The sequence below is a fragment of the Bison bison genome, unplaced genomic scaffold (genome assembly GCF_000754665.1).
Source record: "Bison bison bison isolate TAMUID 2011002044 unplaced genomic scaffold, Bison_UMD1.0 scf7180017864056, whole genome shotgun sequence".
Lineage (NCBI taxonomy): Eukaryota > Metazoa > Chordata > Mammalia > Artiodactyla > Bovidae > Bison > Bison bison.
Genome location: NW_011494628.1, coordinates 2899395 through 2921492, shown reverse-complemented (window position 1 = coordinate 2921492; position 22098 = coordinate 2899395). Strand labels below are relative to the sequence as shown.

General features: G+C 36.7%; 1 protein-coding gene across 4 annotated transcripts in view; it reads right to left on the bottom strand.

Moving 5' to 3' along the window:
* The window catches only part of PDS5B (PDS5 cohesin associated factor B), a 116533-nt gene that overhangs the window by 20285 nt on the left and 74150 nt on the right, over window positions 1-22098 (bottom strand). For all 4 annotated transcript variants that reach the window (XM_010835933.1, XM_010835931.1, XM_010835934.1 and 1 more), the window contains exons 21-24: window positions 19287-19355; window positions 17517-17653; window positions 9627-9750; window positions 2050-2254 (exon numbers count right to left, since the gene is read on the bottom strand). In XM_010835933.1, the coding sequence (XP_010834235.1) occupies window positions 2050-2254; window positions 9627-9750; window positions 17517-17653; window positions 19287-19355 (535 nt within the window). The remainder of the gene's footprint in view (window positions 1-2049; window positions 2255-9626; window positions 9751-17516; window positions 17654-19286; window positions 19356-22098) is intronic.

Here is a 22098-nt window from a genome sequence, read left to right as displayed (position 1 = left end):
AACAGATATGAGGAAAAAGTGACCCAAACTATACTCAAGACTAAGGAACATAAAATCTATTTTTCTTATTAGTAACTCTATGTTCAACACTCCCTTGTAAGTTGCTGTGCAAAAGGTAAACAACTAGTAAATCTTTCAGTCAGTATGGCACAAAAATAGGAAGTAAAGGTTGATACTATTTAATACAATTTGCAACATAAAAACTGACAGAAAGGAACAGACATTGTTTCTAGGGCATTTTACATAACAATGAAGTATCTTTTCAGTTTAAATTCAAATGTTTTGATTTTTTGACTGAGGATCAGTAGGGGCCATTACACATAGAAATGGAAATCCTAACTAGTTTTAATAAAGGTTACTCAAAAGACCAAGATTCATACTCTGAGCAATTCTTTTTATATTTCCTACTCTTGCAATTTTAAATCAGATGTTCAGTCTAGAGTAAAATAATGTATGTGTCAACAAGGCACCAAATTTTCTTTATTCCTATCACTGAACTCAAAGAGAATAAGCTTGTGTGTAATATTCATTTCAAGGTAGGTACAGAAGAAAAAAATAACAAGGTTCAAAATTCAGTGAAATCTGAATTAAAGTCTATCTAACATGTACTGAGTGCTTACTCTTTTCCAGACCTACTATTTTAGTAGGGCTTACTATTTTAAATATAAAGATGCGTAAGACTAGACACACACACATAAAAAAAGACTAGACAAAGACCTCACACTGAGCACAGACAGGACCAGGACAGAAGCCCCACTTCACCATGGACAGTACCCTAAAATAAGAACAGCTAATGACTTCTGAGTACTTTTTTGAACCATGCATTATGCCAGGTGCTTTATATATACAACTTTTTAATCATAACCACCATAAGATACAAGTAAAACTATACCAATCTTACAAAAAGGAAACTAGGGCTCAGACTGCATAAACAACCCGCCCAAATACAACTGGTGAATGGCAGAGGTGGCAGAGGTGAGATTTAACTCCAGAACTCTCAAGGGGAAGTAGGAAGAGAAAGAAAGAGGGTCTCAAAACTGTATTTTAAAGGATTCAAAAGGGGCAAACTTCTCTCCTTGGTTTTGTTTATTTGTTTGGCCAGAAGGGGGAGGCAAAATTTCCAGAGTTGACAACAGAGAAAAAAGCTGGCTAGACAAATTTCAAATAATCCAGAGTACAAGGAGCAAAGAATTTACATTCTGGAGTAGCTAGAGAGAAAGTTTAAAACTCAGGCTGAGAGTTCACTACAAAGTGTCATGCTAATGAGCTTCTACTTGATCCTCCGAGCAGAAAGGAGCCAACCAAGGTTTCAAGCAAGAAAATGACATGAGCGGATCTGTTTTAGGAAGATAATTTTGACAGTGGTGTGGCTCGGCTGGAGGCAGGGGAACATTTACAACACGGAGTTAGTCAGGAGTAGATATGATAATTCAAGTGAAATATAGCAGGATAGGGGAGTTGGGGAGAAACAGTGAAGACACCCAAAAGAAGAATTAAGAGGATTTAGTGACCAATGAAAGGAAAAAAGGAGGCATGAGGAATGCCTCTGACTTCTGACTTGCGTAACTGGATGGCTTTTAATGCTGTTGATCAAGTCACAGAAGTCAGGGACACAAAAACTAATAAGTGTGGACGGAGTGAGGTAAACAAATTTTAAAAAGGCACACAGGACCCTGATATTAATGTCAGCTACAGGTGAGGACAACCAATAAAGTTTAAAGACCTGGACTTTTTTAAACTAAAAGAGTACTTAGACAATCTTCATAAATGTACCCCTTACTGCTTCATTTACCTCCAAAGCTCCTGCTTTTTGCCCTTGGCCTTTTAGTCAGTTGCATAAAAAACTATGGGTTGATATTTAAATACCCATGCATTTATATTTTAAAATGACCTTTTACGAGGAAAAGTTGCTGCTGAAAAACAGTAATAACAACTTACTTAATGAGGGCTGATTAGAATATAATAAACAACAGTAACGTCATTTTGTGCTCCACAAAACTGAAACTGGCAAGATGAGAAAGTATACTCTTCATTTTCACACAAGCTTACCGCTAACAGCTGCATGCTGTTTCAGATACTCGCGTCTCACATTGATATTTTTTACCAGACACTGCCTGGCATGAGCTCTTCTTTCTTTTACAGGGTCTTTTGCACAAAGTGCACAAATTGCCATATACTCAAGTGGAAGCCGTAATCGAGAAAGGCCTTTGTGAAGTTTCTGAGCGAACACTTGTCTTACTTGATAGCATTCATCCTGGAAGACATAATTATTCCACATGTTACCTACATGGTATCAGAGGAAGTAACAATTTTGGATAGGAAATCCACTATATCAGGTAATCAGAAGAATAAACATAGCACGTGTACCCACAACCAGTGCTCCAGTTCACAGGACTAAGATGTGACAAGTTAATATGGAGGCCAGAGTGATAACTTGGACCTTAAAATGACTACCAGCTACCTGTGTGAGAACACACTGAATAGATAAAAACTAGTATACATTAATCCACCTTAACTTAAATGACATATGTAAAAACAAGTCTGAACACTATCTTTTATTTACCTTTTTCATTTACTAAGATAAAACTCTGTCCAATTTATATATTTAGTTCTATCATTTAAAAAAACTGCTCAGATTAAAACGCACAACTCCAAAGGCAGGAGTTACTAATCCATTTCAGCAACATCACATTCCTCTTAGTTAACTGCTCATCACTGTGCCTGCTTTTCTCACACCACTCGCTCTCCTAAACCACCCACCTCCACTCTAGTAGCTAACCCGTCCTCATCTTCAAGGACAGCTCCCATATCTTCTAGAAATCACTGTGTAAATCTTTATCCTGAACCCTCTGTGCATATCTAGTACTTTGCTCTGCTAGTACTCTGTGCATATCTCCAGCCTAGGATTTCAGTTCAGTTCAGTCGCTCAGTCGTGTCCGACTCTTTGCGACCCCACGAATCACAGCACGCCAGGCCTCCCTGTCCATCACCAACTCCCGGAGTTCACCCAGACTCACGTCCATCGAGTCAGTGATGCCATCCAGCCATCTCATCCTCTGCCGTCCCCTTCTCCTCCTGCCCCCAACCCCTCCCAGCATCAGAGTCTTTTCCAATGAGTCAACTCTTCGCATGAGGTGGCCAAAGTACTGGAGTTTCAGCTTTAGCATCATTCCTTCCAAAGAAATCCCAGGGCTGATCTCCTTCAGAATGGACTGGTTGGATCTCCTTGCAGTCCAAGGGACTCTCAAGAGTCTTCTCCAACACCACAGTTCAAAAGCATCAATTCTTTGGCGCTCTGCCTTCTTCACACTCCAACTCTCACATCCATACATGACCACAGGAAAACCATAGCCTTGACTAGACGAACCTTTGTTGGCAAAGTAATGTTTCTGCTTTTGAATATGCTATCTAGATTGGTCTTAACTTTCCTTCCAAGGAGTAAGCGTCTTTTAATTTCATGGCTGCAGTCACCATTTGCAGTGATTTGGGAGCCCAAAAAAATAAAGTCTGACACTGTTTCTGCTGTTTCCCCATCTATTTCCCATGAAGTGATGGGACCGGATGCCATGATCTTTGTTTTCTCAATGTTGAGCTAGCATTTAGTACACAGTATGAAAAGGACTGGTTTATCTGTCTTATGCAGTGCTATTTCTTGAAGCCAAGCCCTGAGATTTTATTCCTCTTTGTGCCTCAAAACCTAACACAGTGTCTGCTACACATTATGAGAATTTTTTCTAAACTATAGGGAAAAGCTCAATATGACTTTTGAACCATATATGAGATATACAAAGACTTTCATTATTACACTCCATCAATGAACATAATGTGTGGTGTGTTTCATATTATTGCAACTGTATGTTTATTTCTTCTATCTAGAATGCTAATTTTGCTTTTCTTCAAAACCCAGGTTGCAACATCTTGCCCTTATCTTTAAATCCTTATTTTGTGCATCTTCTTTCATTTACTTTAAACCTCAGTTTATTACAATACCAAACACCCACTTTTTAAAAAAGTAGTCAAGTGCAGCTACTATGGAGAATAGTATGGAGGTTCCTCAAAAAAACTGAAAGTAGAGTCACCATACAATCCAGTAATCCCACTCCCAGGCACATAATCAGCAAAACCATAGTTCAGAAAGAGACCCGCATCACCACGCTTACGGTAGTGCTGGTTACGACAGCCAAGACCTGGAGACACCGGAAAGGCCCATCCACAGACGAATGACAATACAACTCAGCCGTAAAATTAATCAAATACTGCCACTTTGCAGCAGCAGGAATGGACCTGTGGATTGCCATACCAAGTGAAGTAGGTAGGTCAGAAAGATACTATCACTTACATGTGGAATCTAAAATAAGACACAAATGAACCTACCTACAAAACAGAACAGACACACAGAACAGACTTATGGCTGGTTGCCAAGGGGGAAGGTGGAGAGGGGGAGGGAGGAAATGGTAGTTTTGGGTTAGCAGATGCAAAGCATTATACACAGAATGGATAACAAGGTTCTACTCGATAGCACAGGGAACTAGATTCAGTATTCTGTGATAAACCATAAAGGAAAAGAATATAAAAAGAATGTGTGTGTGTGTGTGTGCACTACTGAATTATTTGGCTATATAGCAGAAATCAACACACTATAAATCAACTATACTTCAATTAAAAAAATAGTAATCAATAGACAGAACTACTATCTGTTATCTATCCTTATACTCCACAAAACAAAATTAAACTTATATTACCCCTTCCTCATTATTACTCCTATAGGGAGAGTAATTTTCAGTATCCAATTATTCATTATGAAAATATCCAATTACAAACAAACAATATAATTAAAAGTCAATATATCACAAATATATTCACAAATGAACAAGCTACTTGTAAGAATATATTATAGATACAAACTAGTCAATATTATACTGGAGAAGAGAATGGTTACCCATGCCAGTATTCTTGCCTGGAGAATGCCATGGACAGAGGAGTCTGGGGAGCTATTGTCTATGGGGTTGCAGAGAGACAGACATGACTGAGCAACTCTCACTTTCACGCAATACTATTATCTAATATAATAAGCTATAGTGGAATATAACCGCAGAAGCAACCGGCATCACTACACTAGTCATACCTAAAACTAACACAATACTGTAAATTAAATATACCTCAATAAAGCAAGCAAGCAAACAACAACAAAACACTGAAGAGCACTCAAATATCCCTCCACACTACTTAGATACATTTCCAAAGCCATGTTTCTGTCATTCTTCAGTAATCACTGACGATCTAATAGTACAATGCAAATTAATTACAATGTCAACTGTGAATCACAACAAAGGTAGGAGAGTTTCAAAAGGTCATTAAGATAATGTTAGAAAAAAAACTGTCCAATCATATGCAAGGCAATTGACATTTAACAACAAAATATGAGAAAATTGACAAGAATGATGATCCAATGGGTACAGCGAAAGAGAATCACCTAAATAAAGATTTAAAAGATGTGCTCCTGGGAAATGAGGAAGTCTTCCAATGTTTGCTCTTATTTTTGCAAAGATTTACCCTTTTCACTAGTTTATAAAAAATAATATGAAGTAAAGAACATATTTATCCTTTCAACTAGGTTATTAAACCAGTCAATCTAAAGGAAATCAACCCTGAATATCCAATGGAAGGACTGATACTGAAGCTGAAACTCCAATACTTTGGCCACTGATACAAAGAGCCAACTCATTAGAAAAGACCCTGATTCTGGGAAAGATTGAAGACAGGAGGAAAAGTGGATGACAGAGGACAAGATGAATGGATGGCATCACTGACTCAATGGACATGAGTTTGGGTAAGCTCCAAGAGACGGTGAAGGACAGGGAAGCCTGGCATGCTGCAGTCCATGGGGTCACAGAGTCAGACACAACTGAGCAACTGAACAACAAGGCTATTAAAAATATGAAGTAAAGATTTACACTTTGACTACGTTATAAAAACATGTGAAGCAGAGGATAGAGTGACACAATTTTTATCAGGAAAAATACACTCTCAAAAAAGCAGACACTTTATACTTTCATGTTTATGGTTATAACCAGTAATTGGTTCAATATAAGGAAAGTGAAAGTGAAAGTCAACTCAGTCGTGTCCAGCTCTTTGCGACCCCATGGACTATACAATCCAGGGAATTCTCCAGGCCAGAATATGGGTAGCCTTTCTCTTCTCCAGGGGATCTTCCCAACCCAGGGACTGAACCCAGATCTCCCGTACTGCAGACAGATTCTTTACCAGCTGAGCCACAAGGGATCTAATACTACCAAATACTTTTCTGAGATAAAGTTCCAATCAAAGCTTTTACTCCCTACTAAGAAATTCATTTTAGTCTGCATATTAAATAAACTTTTGTGTTAATTTCTGCTGTACAGCAAAGTATACGTTTTAAGTGTAAATTATTCTCAGAGTTATTTGTAGTATCTTGTAAATAGTTCAATTATTGTGTGTATTACATTGTATTAACAGCACTTATATTTTCTGTTCTCCTAAGAGCTTATCTTCTTAAGGGCTATAGCCATGACTCACCTTTGTATCTGAAGAACCTAGAACAATGCATAGCACATAGAAGTACACAGTAAATTTTCATGAAGTGCATTCAAATTCTAAAATACCTAGACTGGCCTGGAGAATTGTAGAACTGTATAGTCCATGGGGTCGCAAAGAGTCAGACATGACTGATTGACTTTCAAGGGCTTCCCCGGTGGCTCAGCTGGTCAAGAATCTGCCTGCCTGCAATGAAGGAAACCTGGGTTCGATCCCTGGGTTGGGAAGATCCCCTGGAGAAAGGAAAGGCTACCCACGCCAGTATTCTGGCCCGGACAATTCCATGGGCTGTATAATCCATGGGGTTGCAAAGTGTTGGACACAACTGGGCCACTTTTGCTTTCAAGATTGGTATTGAATTTTTATTCTTCCAGATTTACTTTCTATTCAAATGCATGACAAAGGCCACTGAGATACAACATTGCCTTTAAAGAGCTGAACTCAAGTAAACACAAATAAACCATAGGCATGTAACTAAGACAAGGCAAGTAAGTATGTATCGGGACTGTAGATAAAATCTGTAGGGGATCCAAAGGAGATCTATTGTATGAATTAGAGCTAGTTTCGTGGAGAAGACTGTGTCTGAGCCTTGATTTGCAGAAAGGGTTGGATTTGGGTATGCAGAAATGAAGAGGGTGAAAATAAAATTAGAGGGAGGCAAACTACAGGTACATAAAAGAAAAAAAATGTTTGGCTTCACTGAAATAAACATAGGTAAAGGGTGGTGTGCTAAACAGAATTTTAAAATGTATCAGATCAGATCAGATCAGTCGCTTAGTCGTGTCCAACTCTTTGCGACCCCATGAATCGCAGCACGCCAGGCCTCCCTGTCCATCACCAACTCCCGGAGTTCACTCAGACTCACATGCATCGAGTCAGTGATGCCATCCAGCCATCTCATCCTCTGGCATCCCCTTCTCTTCTTGCCCCCAATCCCTCCCAGCATCAGAGTCTTTTCCAATGAGTCAACTCTTCACATGAGGTGGCCAAAGTATTGGAGTTTCAGCTTTAGCATCATTCCTTCCAAAGAAATCCCAGGGCTGATCTCCTTCAGAATGGACTAGCTGGATCTCCTTGCAGTCCAAGGGACTCTCAAGAGTCTTCTCCAACACCACAGTTCAAAAGGATCAATTCTTCTGCGCTCAGCCTTCTTCACAGTCCAACTCTCACATCCATACATGACCACTGGAAAAACCATAGCCTTGACTAGATGGACCTTTGTTGGCAAAGTAATGTTTCTGCTTTTCAATATGCTATCTAGGTTGGTCATAACTTTCCTTCCAAGGAGTAAGCATCTTTTAATTTCATGGCTGCAGTCACCATCTGCAGTGATTTTGGAGCCCAGAAAAATAAAGTCTGACACTGTTTCTGCTGTTTCCCCATCTATTTCCCATGAAGTGATGGGACTGGATGCCATGATCTTCGTTTTCTGAATGTTGAGCTTTAAGCCAACTTTTTCACTCTCCTCTTTCACTTTCATCAAGAGGCTTTTGAGTTCCTCTTTACTTTCTGCCATAAGGGTGGTGTCATCTGCATATCTGAGGTTATTGATATTTCTCCCGGCAATCTTGATTCCAGCTTGTGGTTCTTCCAGTCCATATGCAGGTCCAAATATTAGAAGGGCTTGAATGGCCTTCTAGGTAAAATATATGCAATTTTTCTTTCTTATGAGTACAAGCCCATAAGTATTTCTGACCAGGGGAATAACATGACCAGAAGTTGATAGGGAAATTTAACCCACCATAGAAAAGTCTCCCAATGGCACAGATGACAGCTAACGATGGGTACAGCAATCAGAATGGTTAAGGTTAAGAAGGTATGAATAAAAAAGATGTAATAGATATCAAAGGACAGAATTATCTAGATATTATCTAGGTGCAAACACAAGCAAATAGTCAAATATAAATCATGCTTTTAGGTCTAAGAAATGCCATTCACCTTTACTTAATGTTTACTGAGGTTCTCTGTGTGTCAGGAAAGAATAGATTTGGGAGAGATTCAGTCTTACGTTCTCAGGAAATAAAAGTTTGAAATTTCTGTTTGGCATTGGAAGTGGGTCCAGAAACTTGAGAAGGGCCAAAAAATGTAGTTGTGAAGTATGACAAAAATCAGGAGACAAAAGCCAAAAAAAAATATTTCAAAAATAAAGGTGCAATGAGTTGTGTCAAATGATGCCAAAAGGACATGTATAATAAAGATTAAGACCATTGGACTGGGGGACTTAATTAGATCATTTTTGGAAAACAGTGAAAGCAAATGCTAAAACGTGAGCAGGTTAGAGTGAGAGGATAAGACAGCAGAGACAAGCCTGTGGTTGAAAGAACAACAAAATTAGGAAAAAGCTTTGTTTACAATAGGGTAATCCCATATTTGTAAATTGTGAGAATGTGCTAATAATTAACGTTTTACAATGAATACATGTTTCACAGTCAACAGAATTCTAAAACAACCTTTAAACTTAGGTAATCTGAACTTTCGCATTGGGAATTTGATGACTGAGACAGTAACATATACAGTATGCTAGAAAACAAAGTCTCTAGAATTTAACAAGCATGGATGTTCTCTGGACAGAATGGACATTTAACTGATGATCTGCACATACTGACTACACACAGCAAGTTTCAAACAAAGTCCATCTTTCTTAACATCCATACTTGCCCTAATTTTTTAAAAAAATTTCTACTTAACAACCAATACCACTAACACCCTAAGAAATATCAGACCAAGAGTCCAATAAATCGATAGACTGCAAGTACTACCAATTTGAAAAATTAATTACATACGTTGTTTTCTAAGAAATTTAATATGTTATTTTTTAAACAATTCTCATTTTATGGCAAAATAAGGTTATCTCCAAAATTAAAGAGGGAATAGTAAACCAGAAAATTATGGGCTTCGCAAAAATCTCATTTCTCATATTGACTAGTCAAGTATCTAATAGTACCAAAACTAAAATCATAATAAACAGATGTTTTAAATACTGAAGTACCACAAATACTAAAAGTCAAAGAACACAAAGAATCGTGTTCTGTACAACCAACCATTTTCCTTACATTGATAGCTAAAGCACACAGCTGATACTGTTCTAACGTGATAATCTCATGGTAACAGGGCTCCTGGGCCAGCTTCACAATTGCGCTCCCAGCAGCGAGTCTCAGGCGTGACATATCTGGTTTACTGAAAAATAAGCAAGAAAGAATATGAATTAGATTTCTAAACATCTGCACAAGAATATTCCTACTTTGTGTATCTAATTTTATAAAAATTCCTCTGGCCTAAAAAAAAAAGGCAGAAAACAATTCAGTGATACTGACCACTATATTATGTTTGGAAGATGGTGTCCAACAGAACAAAATTCTTTGCTTGAACACAAGTCTAAGCTAGTCATTGAATTCTCTTGTTCTATACAGAAAGCTTTCAGCCAAGCCTAGGACGAATCTATTTGTATGTTCAGTTATTAGGTCTCAAGTCTTCCACTATGGATTTTTTCGGGGATATGTGTTTACTTATGTATTACGCACAAAATATCATAACTTGCTGATCATTCAACTAAAACTATGGTGTTAAGTACAAAAGAAGTTAACATAAAAGCAGGTACAGTAGATTAAAAAAATTACTATTTTTAGCTAGTATTCAATTTTGAAATATCATCAAGAGCCTCTTTTTAAGGGAAGAAAATCTGTCGTAAAATGGGATATATTTCAGCAATTAGGAAATTCTTGACTAGTAAATATATTTAAATAATCCTTCCTAATACAGAGACATATCAGATGAATTACTGATTCACTGAAATATTGTAAGGAGGGAAGTTGTAACTACTTAATTAGGACTCTCTATATAGCTCCATAGTAAAACATTATTATTTACTATACATACAACAAATACACCATAATGAGAGGGATGTGAAAGAGATAAATCTTAATCTTCCAGGATGCAAAAGAAACAAATCTTAATCTTCCAAGATCTAAAGATCTAGTTGGTTTAAGACTCTTCCTTTATCTTTCTAACAATTACGTAAAAATATTTACAGAGTGTATGACAACATTAAAGGTTCTGAAGTTACAGGTTGCAGAGATATTTTCAGTTCATCAATAGCAGTATTTCAAGTAGTTATTATAAGATAAATCACTCAACCACTGCTAAGGAAAATCTGATTTCCTTGTTGGAATTTAGTAAATTTAAAAAGTAACTAATTAAAATACTTTGTGTGTGTGTGTGTGCGCGCGCTCAGTCGTGTCTGACTCTTTGTGACCCCACGGAATGCAGCTTGCCAAGCTCTTCTGTCCATTACAACAATGTTTTTGAAGACTAGTTTAAGAACACAGACCCAACGAGAGCTCCTGCAGGTGGACGGGTCTGGCCTTAGCAGCTGTGGGCTTTGTGGGCACGTACACTCGGGGACTGGGCCAGGTCAGGGTCTGCAGTGCCTCCATAGCTCCCACAGCAGGTCCAGGGGTCCAGGTATGCAACTACTACAGTCTTGGGACCTGACTTCAGCGTATCTGCACTGGTGACCTTGTGAAAACAACTCCTGAGAGACACCAAGACCAACTGCCAGCATAGCCACGCTTGAGGTGAGGCGAAGGCAGTGCCAACAACAGTGCACTTTGTGAGTTCACACAAAAGGTGAAGCTGACACAACGGAGCATACTCACAGGTACACAGATCCAGTGGAACAATACTCAGTGGCTCCTCTTCTGGTAGGGGGTTCCAATCCTACCTCCCTTGTAGTGCAGATCAGAAATGGATCAGGGGCTTCTACTCCCAACAACTTGGGAGCAGACCCTGCCCCAACAGGGCAATGACAACCACAGACCAAAGAGGAGGCCTGGTTGATAGTTTGTGCAGGCTCTGGTCACTACAACATCTGTCACCGCTCCTATCAAGGGGATAATGGCCAGCATACACGGAAGAAACAGGCTGCAGGCATCCATACTAAAAAACTGCCCTCACACCAAAAAATATTAAACTCACACAGGCTACACAGGGTCACCCCCACAGAAAAACAGCCCTCAAAGACCACAGCAGGTAACTGCTCTAGACTCACAGAGCAAAAGAAATAAAAGTAAAATAAAGAAGCAGAAAAAGCGCTCTCCATTAATAGAGAGAATTCCCCTTTTGAAAGAACAATGAAACAGACTTCTTCAGTCTAACAGACACTGAATTCAAAATGGAGAAAATGAATGAAAATACTACAGGAATTAAGAAAGGCCACTGATACAGATGCAGATTATTGTGAAAAGGAATTGGAAACTATAAGCAGGGGCCAAGGAAAAAAACAGAGAATTCATTAGAAGAGACCAAAGCTGAACTAAAGGCTATGGACAGCAGAAGGAATAATTTCCATTTATTTAAATGGAAAAATGAAAAATTTCCATTTTTCTGGAAGACAGAAAAATGGAAATTACCCAAGTAGATCAGCAGACAACCACCCCCTAAAAAAAGGCAATATAAGAGACCTATGGGATAATATGAAGCATCCAAATCTATGTATGATAGGGATTCTGGAAGAAAAAAAAGAAAGGGGAATGAACACGTCCTTGAAGAAATTATGGCTGAAAACTTACCAGGCCTAAAGAAAGAAACAGATATCCAAATAGAGGAAGCACAAAGTGCCCTTCACAAGATAAATCCAAACAGATTATACCAAGACACATTATAATAAAAGTGGCAAATGTTAAAGAGAGATTTTAAAGGCAGCAAGAGAAGAAAAGTTAACTACAAGGGAACCCCCAAAAGGCTATCAGCTCATTTCTCTACAGAAACACTGCACGCCATAAGGAAGTAGCAAGATATATTCAAAGTCCAAAAGTGAAACATCTGCAACCCAAGATACTGTACCCAGCAAGACTATCCTATAGAATAGAAGGAGAAATAAAGAATTTCTCAGAAAAACAGTAACTTAAAGAATACAATACTAAACCTATCTTAAAGGAAATATTGAAAGGTCCTTTCTAAGTAGAAAAGATGCAAGAATCTATAAGAAAGAGAAAATCACAATTGGAAAGTAAATCACTGAAATAAGTACACAAATTCTTCAAAAAAATAAAATTACTGTGAAGCCAATGATTACCAAAACGAACAGCAAAAGTGTCACTATGAGGATGTATAAGGACAACAAAATTATAAAATGTGGGAGAGGAGAGTAAGAAAATATAGATTTGTCTTTTCCTAGAATGTGTTTCAGTTTGTACGATTACCTAAATCTAAAGCAAGTAGGTATATTAACAGGTTTAATATATTTGAAAACCAGGGCAGGCACAAATCAAAAACATAACAACAGATTAACAAAAATCAAAAAGAAGAGAATACAAGAATAATACAAAATAAAACCATCAAATCACAAACCTAAAGTCAGCAGATGGAAGGAAATAATAAAGATCAGAGAGGAAATAAATAAAACAGAGATTTAAAAACAATACCAAAAAAAAAAAAAATCAATAAAACCAAGAGCTGATTCTTTGACACGGCAAACAAAAATTGACAAACCTCTGACCGGGCTCAGCAAGAGGACAAGACTCAAATAAACAAAATAAGAAATGAAAGAGGAGAAATCACAACTCAAACTGCAGAAATACAAGGAAACTGAAAGAGAATTACTATGAACAATACTATGAACCTAGAAGAAAAGGACGACTTTTTAGAAACATACAGCCCACTAAAAAGCAAGAAGAAACAGATAACCAGACCAATCACTAGAAATGATACAGAATCTGTAATTAAGAAAACCAAACCAAAAACACTGCCTACAAACAAAACTTCAAGACCAGATGGCTTCACTGGGGAATTCTATAAAACATACAAAAAAGAACTTCTTAAACTCTTCCAAAAGAGTGAATAGGAAGAAAACACTCCCAGAGACATTCTATGAAGTCACCATCACCCTGAAGTCTGGCAATGAAGTTACCGAAACCAGACAAAGACACCATCAAAAAAGCAAATTACAGGTCAATATCTTTGATGAATAAACACAAAAGTTCTTAAAGTATCAGCAACCTGAATTCAACACATAAAAAAGGTCATACACCACAACCAAGCTAGATTCACCCCAGGGTCACAAAGACAGTTCAAATCATGCAAATCAATTAATGTGATACACCACATCAACAAAAGAAAGGATTAAAACCACATGATCACGTCAGTAGATACAGAATTGATAAAAGTCAACATTCATTCATGATACAAAACCCTTATGAAAATGAGTACAGAGAGAACATAGCTCAACATAATAAAAGCTATTTATGATGAACCCACAGCCCATATAATATTCAACAGTAAGAACTTGAAAGCCTTCCCAGTATACTCTGGAAAAAAAGGATGCCCACTGTCACCACTTCACTTCAACATAGTATTGGAAGTCCCAGCTAAAGCAGAGTAGGAAATAAAAGGTATTCAAATTGGTAGAGAAGAGGTAAAAATTATTATTATATGCAGATGATACTACAGAGAAAACTCTAAAGACTCCACACAGAAACTACTAGAACTGATAAATGAATTCAGCAAGGTAGAAGGAGACGAGATTAATATACAGAAACAGGCTGCATCTCTTTACAGCAACAGTAAAATATCAGAAAGTGAGTGTAAACAAACAATCCCTTTTAAAACTGTACCACCAAAATAAAATACTTAGGAATAAATCTGACCAAGGAAATGAAAGACTTATATGTTGAGAAATACAAAATATTAATAAAACTGAAGATGATTCAGAGAAATGGAAAAACATCCCATCTCTTGAATTGAGTTAATACTGTTATTAAAATGGCCATACTATTCAAAGCAATCTACAGATTTAAGGTTATACCTATCAAATTACCCATGAGACTTTTCACAGAATTAAAACAAATAATCCTAAAAGGTAAACAGAACCAAAAAAGATTCAGAATTGTCAGGTAATCCTGAGGAAAAGTATAAAGCAGGAGGCATTGTCCTCCAGACTTCAGACAATACAAAAAAGCTACCATAATCAAAACAGTATATTATTGGCACAAAAACAGACAAGTGGATCAATAGAACAGAACAGAGAGCCCAGAATAAATCCACAAACCTGTGAACAATTAATCTTTGACAAAGGAAGCAAGAATATTCTATGAGGAAAAGACAATCTTCATCAAGTGGTGCTGGGAAAGATGGACAACTGCATGGAAGTCAATCAAGGAAGAACACACTCTCACACCATACACAAAAATAAACTCAAAATGCCTTAAAGACTTCAAAACAAAACGACACGATAAAACTCACAGAAGAAAGCCTAAATATTCTGACATAAATCACACAATTGTTCACAGGTCAGGCTCCCAAGGCAATAGAAATAAAAGCAAAAATAAACAAATGGGACCTCATTAAACTTACAAGCTTTTGCAGCAAAGGAAACCACAAACAAAATGAAAAGACAACCTAGGGATAGGCAGAAAATATCTGCAAATGATGTGACAAGTAACAGCTTTCTTTCCAAAATACAGAAACAGCTCATAAAACTCAACAACAAGCAAGCCAATCAAAAAATAAAAAATCTAAATATACATCTCTCCAAAGGAGACATACAGATGGCCAACAGGTACATGAAAAGATGCTCAATATTGCTGATAACTAGAGAAATGCAAATCAAAACTACAATGATGTACCACCTCACACCAGTCAGAATAGTCATCATTAAAAAGTATACAAACAACAAATGCTGGAGAGGGTGTGAAGGAAAGTTCCTTCACTGTGTAAGGACACTGTTCTTACACTGTTCGTAGGAATGTAGATCAGTGCAGCCACTATGGAAAACAATATGGAGGTTCTTCAAAAAACTAAAAACAAAGTTCCAGCAATTCCACTCCTGGGCATACATCAAGACAAAACTAACCTTAAAAAGATAAATGCACCCCTATGTTCACTATTTGCAATAGCTAAGACATGGAAACAGTGTAAATGTCCATCGACAGATGAATGGACAAAGAAGATATGGTACGTGTATACAGTGGAATATTACTTAGCCATCAAAAAGATGAAATTCTGCCATTTGCGACATGAATGGACCTAGAGATTACCATACTAAGCAAAGTCAGAAAGAGAAAGACAAATACCATATGATATCACTTATATGTGGAATTTAAAATGTGACACAAATCACAAATCTACAAAGCAAAAACAAACTCACAGAAATAGAAAGAAGACATGTGGTTGCCAAGGGGGAGGAGGTGTAGAGGAGAAAAGGAGTGGGAGTTCGGGATTAGCAGAGGCAAACTTTCAGCTGTAGGATGGAGAAACAACAAGGCCCTACTGTATAGCACAGGGAACTATTTTCAACATCCTGTGACAAACTACAACGCAAAAGAATATGAAAAGGCATGTGTGTGTGTGTGTGTGTGTGTGTGTGTGTGTATTTAACTGAATCACTTTGATGCACAGCAGAAACTGACACATTGTAAATCAACTGTACTTCATTAAATTTTTTTAAAAAATGCAGACAGATCCAATGTAATTCACACACACTTACAGAATTCAAGAACACATGTGATTTTGTTAAAGAATGCTATGAATAAAAACAGGTGGCATGAGACCTAAGTATGCACATAAATAATGTAATTAGTAAATTTGAGACAAAATGTATCAATACTAAGGAAATTTTTCTAATTATTATGTAACTCTTGGATGCTAACATAAATTATAAGAGTAGAAGGTAGAGACAACTAATTTTACTGAAAAGGTAATAAATGAGTTACACATGTGGAATACCTTACAGAACTTTCTTTTTATTTGATCTGTTTGAGAAGAATGTGTTAATGCTAATATTCTATGCAAAAAGTACCGTATGCACAAAACATATAAGAAATGAAGCAAAGATGGCAAAGTATTAAGCAGCTGACAATTACCATTTATATTTGGTCCTAAAGACTTTAAGCTAGATGTGTACACACACACACATATATATATAAAAGGTGGGGGAAGTTACTCTTATATTTTTAACTACCAATAAGATGTTATAAATGGTACCTGTATTTTCACAGAGGACAAACTTCTAAATTTTAGCTAATTCTGACATAACCACTACCATCAATATATCTAATTACTATTTGCTGGACAGTGTTTTAAATACATTAAATATACTACCTTTTTTGATTACCATAATAGCTAGATGAGATAGGCATTAATCATCATCTCTGTTTTATAGCTGAGGAAACTGAGGTACAGAGCAGTTACAGTAACTTGCTGAAAGGTACCAAGCTGCTAAGATGTGGTCCCAGGATTTGAATCTGGAATCCAGAGTTCAGGTTTTCAATCACTAGACTATACATCTTTCAAACAAAACACAAACAAAAAAGTATATGTATTTTTAATACTTTGTGTCAAGTGTATTTTCCACGTATGCATATATTTTTACTTCCAGAGAGCCAATTCCATTGCAAAAGACACTGATGTTGGCAAAGACTGATATCAAAAGGAGCAGGGGATGAGATGATTAGATAGAATCACCAACTCAATGGACATGAGTCTGAGCGAACTCCAGGAGACAGCGGAGGACAGAGGAGTCTGGTGTGCTGGAGTCCATGGGGTCGCAAAGAGTCAAACATGACTTAGCAAAACTAAACAACAACAACAATACTTCTGGAAACAGATTCAGATAAGCTGTTTTCTATTTGGTCTGTTCTTTTGTATTTAAATATTAACAAGAATGTAAAACACCAGTTACTGATTGGTACATTAACAGTTTCATATAAGGTATTAGAAAAAAGTAAACATCTACTGTTAAAAATACTTAAAAGCATTCAGCAGTAATCTGCACTAGACATGGGACTGTCATTTTGAAATAACCACTATACAAAAGCCTATTACAATAAAAGTATATGCATATCTACAAATCTGTATTATTTTGTTTAAAAAGAAACCATCATTCAAAAATTACATCAGATGTTAACATACTGTGTAATCCAAAGAATGCTGGAGCTGTATTTACATACCTAATTTTCCCTTGTTCTGTCAAGTCTCCATCACTGTGCAATATTGTTGTAAGCAATCTTAAAGTAGAAGTTCCTGATTTACTGTGATTATTTTTCATTCCAAGTAGCCATCGAACCATCATTTTAATAGCCTGAATCTATTGAAAATACAAATTGACACAACATTGCTACTGTTCAAAGAAACTCTACATTAGCTTTGAGAAAGAATGAAGAAATGTTTTTAATAGATGCGTTTTAAGAATAGGAAAGAAAAAATTATTTTTATTTGCATGTGTGAAGATAACTGAATGTTTTAAAAATGTCTCACGTTCCACCTCCTGGTAATTGACGAATGATTTATCTAAAAACTGGTTCTTACTGCTTTTTAAAAAATGTTTCTCAACACTCTACCCTTTAGAATCCACAGTAAAATCATGTTAACTTCCCTAATCCATAAAGTTCCCAAATGCAAACCATATTTCATCTTTTGTGTCTAAGAGTTTATACCACCTTACATTTGTACTGCATTTTTCATAATTATGCAGTACTTACTATCAATATCAGTACTTTAATACCTGTTACTGCCTCTAATATTTGGAACAACCCTTTCTGAAGTGGTACAACACATTTTCTCTTTTTTACATATTACCTTACTTTTTATAGATCTGAAGCTTCAGAGCTAAATGGGTTTCAGACTATGGTATGTGGCTTACACTCTTCAGATTCTCTTCCTTGGCCACTTCATAACCATGAACTTAAGTGCAGGCAGCCTGCCTTCTAATACAGTGTTGTCCAACTACACAAAACTGCTGCTTGAGACCAATGCAGAGAAAACTGGTTCACACTTGAACTCAAAAGTTTCCAGCATCATTCAATGATGCTAAAGGAAGACTGCTCTACAGGTCTGGAGAAACAGTATCAGAATCTGAAACTGCAATAATGTGAAAAAGTAGTTCACAGTATGAAACATAAATATACAACAAAATTATTTATAAGAAAGTATAATTAGAAAACCAATATTTAATGTATTTGTTCTTGGCCTTCACACCTTGTAATATAGACTGAGGTCTATATTACAGACTACATACGGTTTTAGAGAGGTAATACTCCTACAGAAGCGATAAGCAATCTTTTATATACAACTTCTAACTCAAGAAATTACAGGTTGAATTTTTTTAAATAAAAATGTTTATCAAATCCCATGGAAAAGATGTGCGTGCATGCTCAGTTATGTCCAACTCTTTTGTGACTGTATGGGCTGTTGCCTGCCAGGGTCCTCTGTCCATGGGATTTCCCAGGCAAGAATACTGGAAACGGGTTGCCATTTCCTCCTCCAGGGTATGTTCCTGACCCAGGGATTGAACCCTCGTCTCCAGCACTGACAGGCAGATTCTTTCTCTTGCATTGGTAGGCTGATTCTTTACCACTAGTGCCACCTGGGAAGCCCTGCTGAACAGTCTTAAAACCTGGATGACCATCTTTACTGAAAAGAGAAGGTACTTAAAGCCAGCATTGTCTTCTGCCATTAAAATATTGATATCTAAGAAAAAGTAACATGGAAGGAGTTTTCACTCTTTTTATTTTCCAAACTAGATTATGTGCAGCTCCCCAAAGTCTCAGGTTTCTCAGTATCACCCTACACTCTCATGGCCCAAAGGATGTCATAGAATAAACATAAAAACTTGAATTACTTCAATAGCCATATCTTTATAACAGGAACTATTAACACCTATAATATAATAATAATAGGGTAAGTAGATTAAAATCAGCAGATCTGTGCATGTCACTCACTTTGACCATTGTTTCAGGTGAAACCTCTTCATCTGGAACCCAAAGCTTAGTTGTCTTTTTTCCTGGAAGCTAAACAAAAATTAAGGACTTTAAGATACAAATTCTCATATGTAATTAATATACAGAGAATGAATGAAATCTTTACCTTCTACAGCAACAGTCATTATATATGACTATGTTTTCCGTTACTTACGCAAAAAGTTTGAAAGACCTGTCTTCACTAGCACCAAAATGAACCTTATGCTTCCAGCTCCAGTTGGTTCTTTGCAAGTATGAGACAGGACTGACTTTAACAACTTATGTACACTTCCTTGCTTAACCCCCTTTAAGACTAATGTTTCATTTATTTAAGGCAGCCGGCAAGGAATAGGATAAAAATCAATGGAGCCAAAAAGGATACAGATGAGCCTTGAATAAGACAAGTTTGAACTGTGCAGGTCCACCAACATGTAGATTTTAAGTGAATACATACTACAGTAATACACTATATACAATCTATGTTTGACTGAATCACAAACGTCCAAGGAACCACATACAGAGAGCTGACTATAAACTGTAAAAAGATTTTTCCACAACACAAAGGGTTGGCAGCTTTAACTTTGATTTTGCTCAATGGTCAGCTATAGTTCATAAACAAGGGGAAAGATAGCTGCAAAAAGTCTTGAGCAGGGAACAAATATAAAGGCTTGCAGCTGAAGTAACAGAAAACATACATCAGTATCTTCCTACTTAAAGGCAACACACACTCACACCCACACACCCCACCCCACACCCATCCCTCTTACCCCGGTAGCTGGGCTGGGAAGCAAAAAAGTCAGTGTTAGTCAGTCATGTCCAACTCTTTGTGACCCCAAAGATTGTAGCCGGCCAGGATCCTCTGTCCAAGGAATTCTCCAGGCAAGTATCCTGGAGTGGGTAGCCATTCCCTTCTCCAGGGGATCCTCCTGACCCAGGGATCAAACCCAGGTCTCCTGCATTGTGTACTGTTTGCCGTCTGAGCCACCAGGGAAGCCCAGAAAACAAAACCAAAACCATAGAAAAATTTCAAAAAACAGAAAATATACAGCAAAAAGAAAACAAACAAAAAAACAGAGCTAGAGGATTGACATCTCCAGAAAAACACAGAAAACACCCTCCAAAAAGTCATCTTTTTAGAACAATCATAGAGTAATATGGAGATGATAAACTGAAAGTATTAAGAGATGTGAATTTACAGTAGCAGCCAGGGAATAAGTAAGGTGATCAAAGAGCTGAACCCAATCTTGGAACACAGGAGATCTCATTTTCACCTCAACCTGACATGCGCAATTTCTAGTTGGAAACAGAAATTTGTCAAAGAGCACCTCAGATGACCTTCTAGCAACAGGATAGGTAGTTCCAATACAGAAGGCAAGTTCCCCAGACACACAGAGCTATTTACAAATAGTTTAAGGACCAAGTCTTCAGGAGAGAAGCACCTTCAAAGCATGAAGTGGAAATAATGAAAAAAAGAATCTCATTAGAAACATACTGACGAAATTTCTGAACCAAGAACATCCCCCAAAATCCCAAAGCTCCCATAGAGGAACCTACCAAAAAAAACAAGAACCAGATCAACTTCAGATTTCTTGGTGGCAAGACCACATGCCAAAAAACAATGTTCTGAATTTTCCACAGCCAAGAGAGTTGAAAAATAAAATTCTAATATTTAAGAATAGGGAGAAAAATATTTTCAGAAATCTTTCAAATTACAAGCCAGTTTGAAAGAATTATTCAAAGATGCCTTCCACATAAATATTTAATTCACAAGAAAATTCAATCAGCATAAATTATTACAAATAGAAAATAAAAAACATCGTAAGATCTTCCCTGGGTTGGGAAGATCCCCTGGAGAAGGAAATGGCCATCCACTCCAGTACTATTGCCTGGAAAATCCCATGGACAGAGGAGCCTGGCAGGCTACAGTCCATGGGGTCGCAAAGAGTCGGACACGACTGAACGACTTCACTTTCACTTTCTTTTCACAAGATCAATAAACAGACAGGTTCAAAAATTAAAAAAAAAAAAAACATAATAGATGTAATAAAACTAAAAACAAACACACAAAAAATCTAAAACTAATGGACAAATATACTAGTCAAGATGAAAAAGCATATAAACGGGGTATGGAGTTAAATGGGATACTAATATTTTAATAAAAAGTTTACTGACATATTTTTCTTTAATCTTATAAGATACAAAATATGAACATCTGTAAAACTAGCAGGATAATGTCAAATAAAAATGATTTTTTAAAAAAAGATTAAAAACTTCATCATTACAACAGAACACTTGAATATACCTCTTTCAAAAACTGATAGATAAGTTGAGATGAAAAAAGGTAAGTACAGAAAATACATGTAGAAATATAAGAAAATATGTAGCAATAAAATATTTATGGATAAGGAAACGATCAAAATGAGCCTTTCTCATAATTATGATGAAAAGTGAAAAAGAGTTTAGCACAAGATAATAAGATTAAAAACTATAAAATAACTGCCCAAATTCACCACCAACAAAATAATTCTTAAAACTGAAATACCTAACAAAGCTGTATAAGAGAAATATTTAAATCTGCTTACAGAGAAAACTACAAAATTTTAATTAAAGACACATTGTAGATGAGCAAAATAATTCTTAAAACTGAAATACCTAACAAAGCTGTATAAGAGAAATATTTAAATCTGCTTACAGAGAAAACTACAAAATTTTAATTAAAGACACATTGTAGATGAGCAAAATAATTCTTAAAACTGAAATACCTAACAAAGCTGTATAAGAGAAATATTTAAAT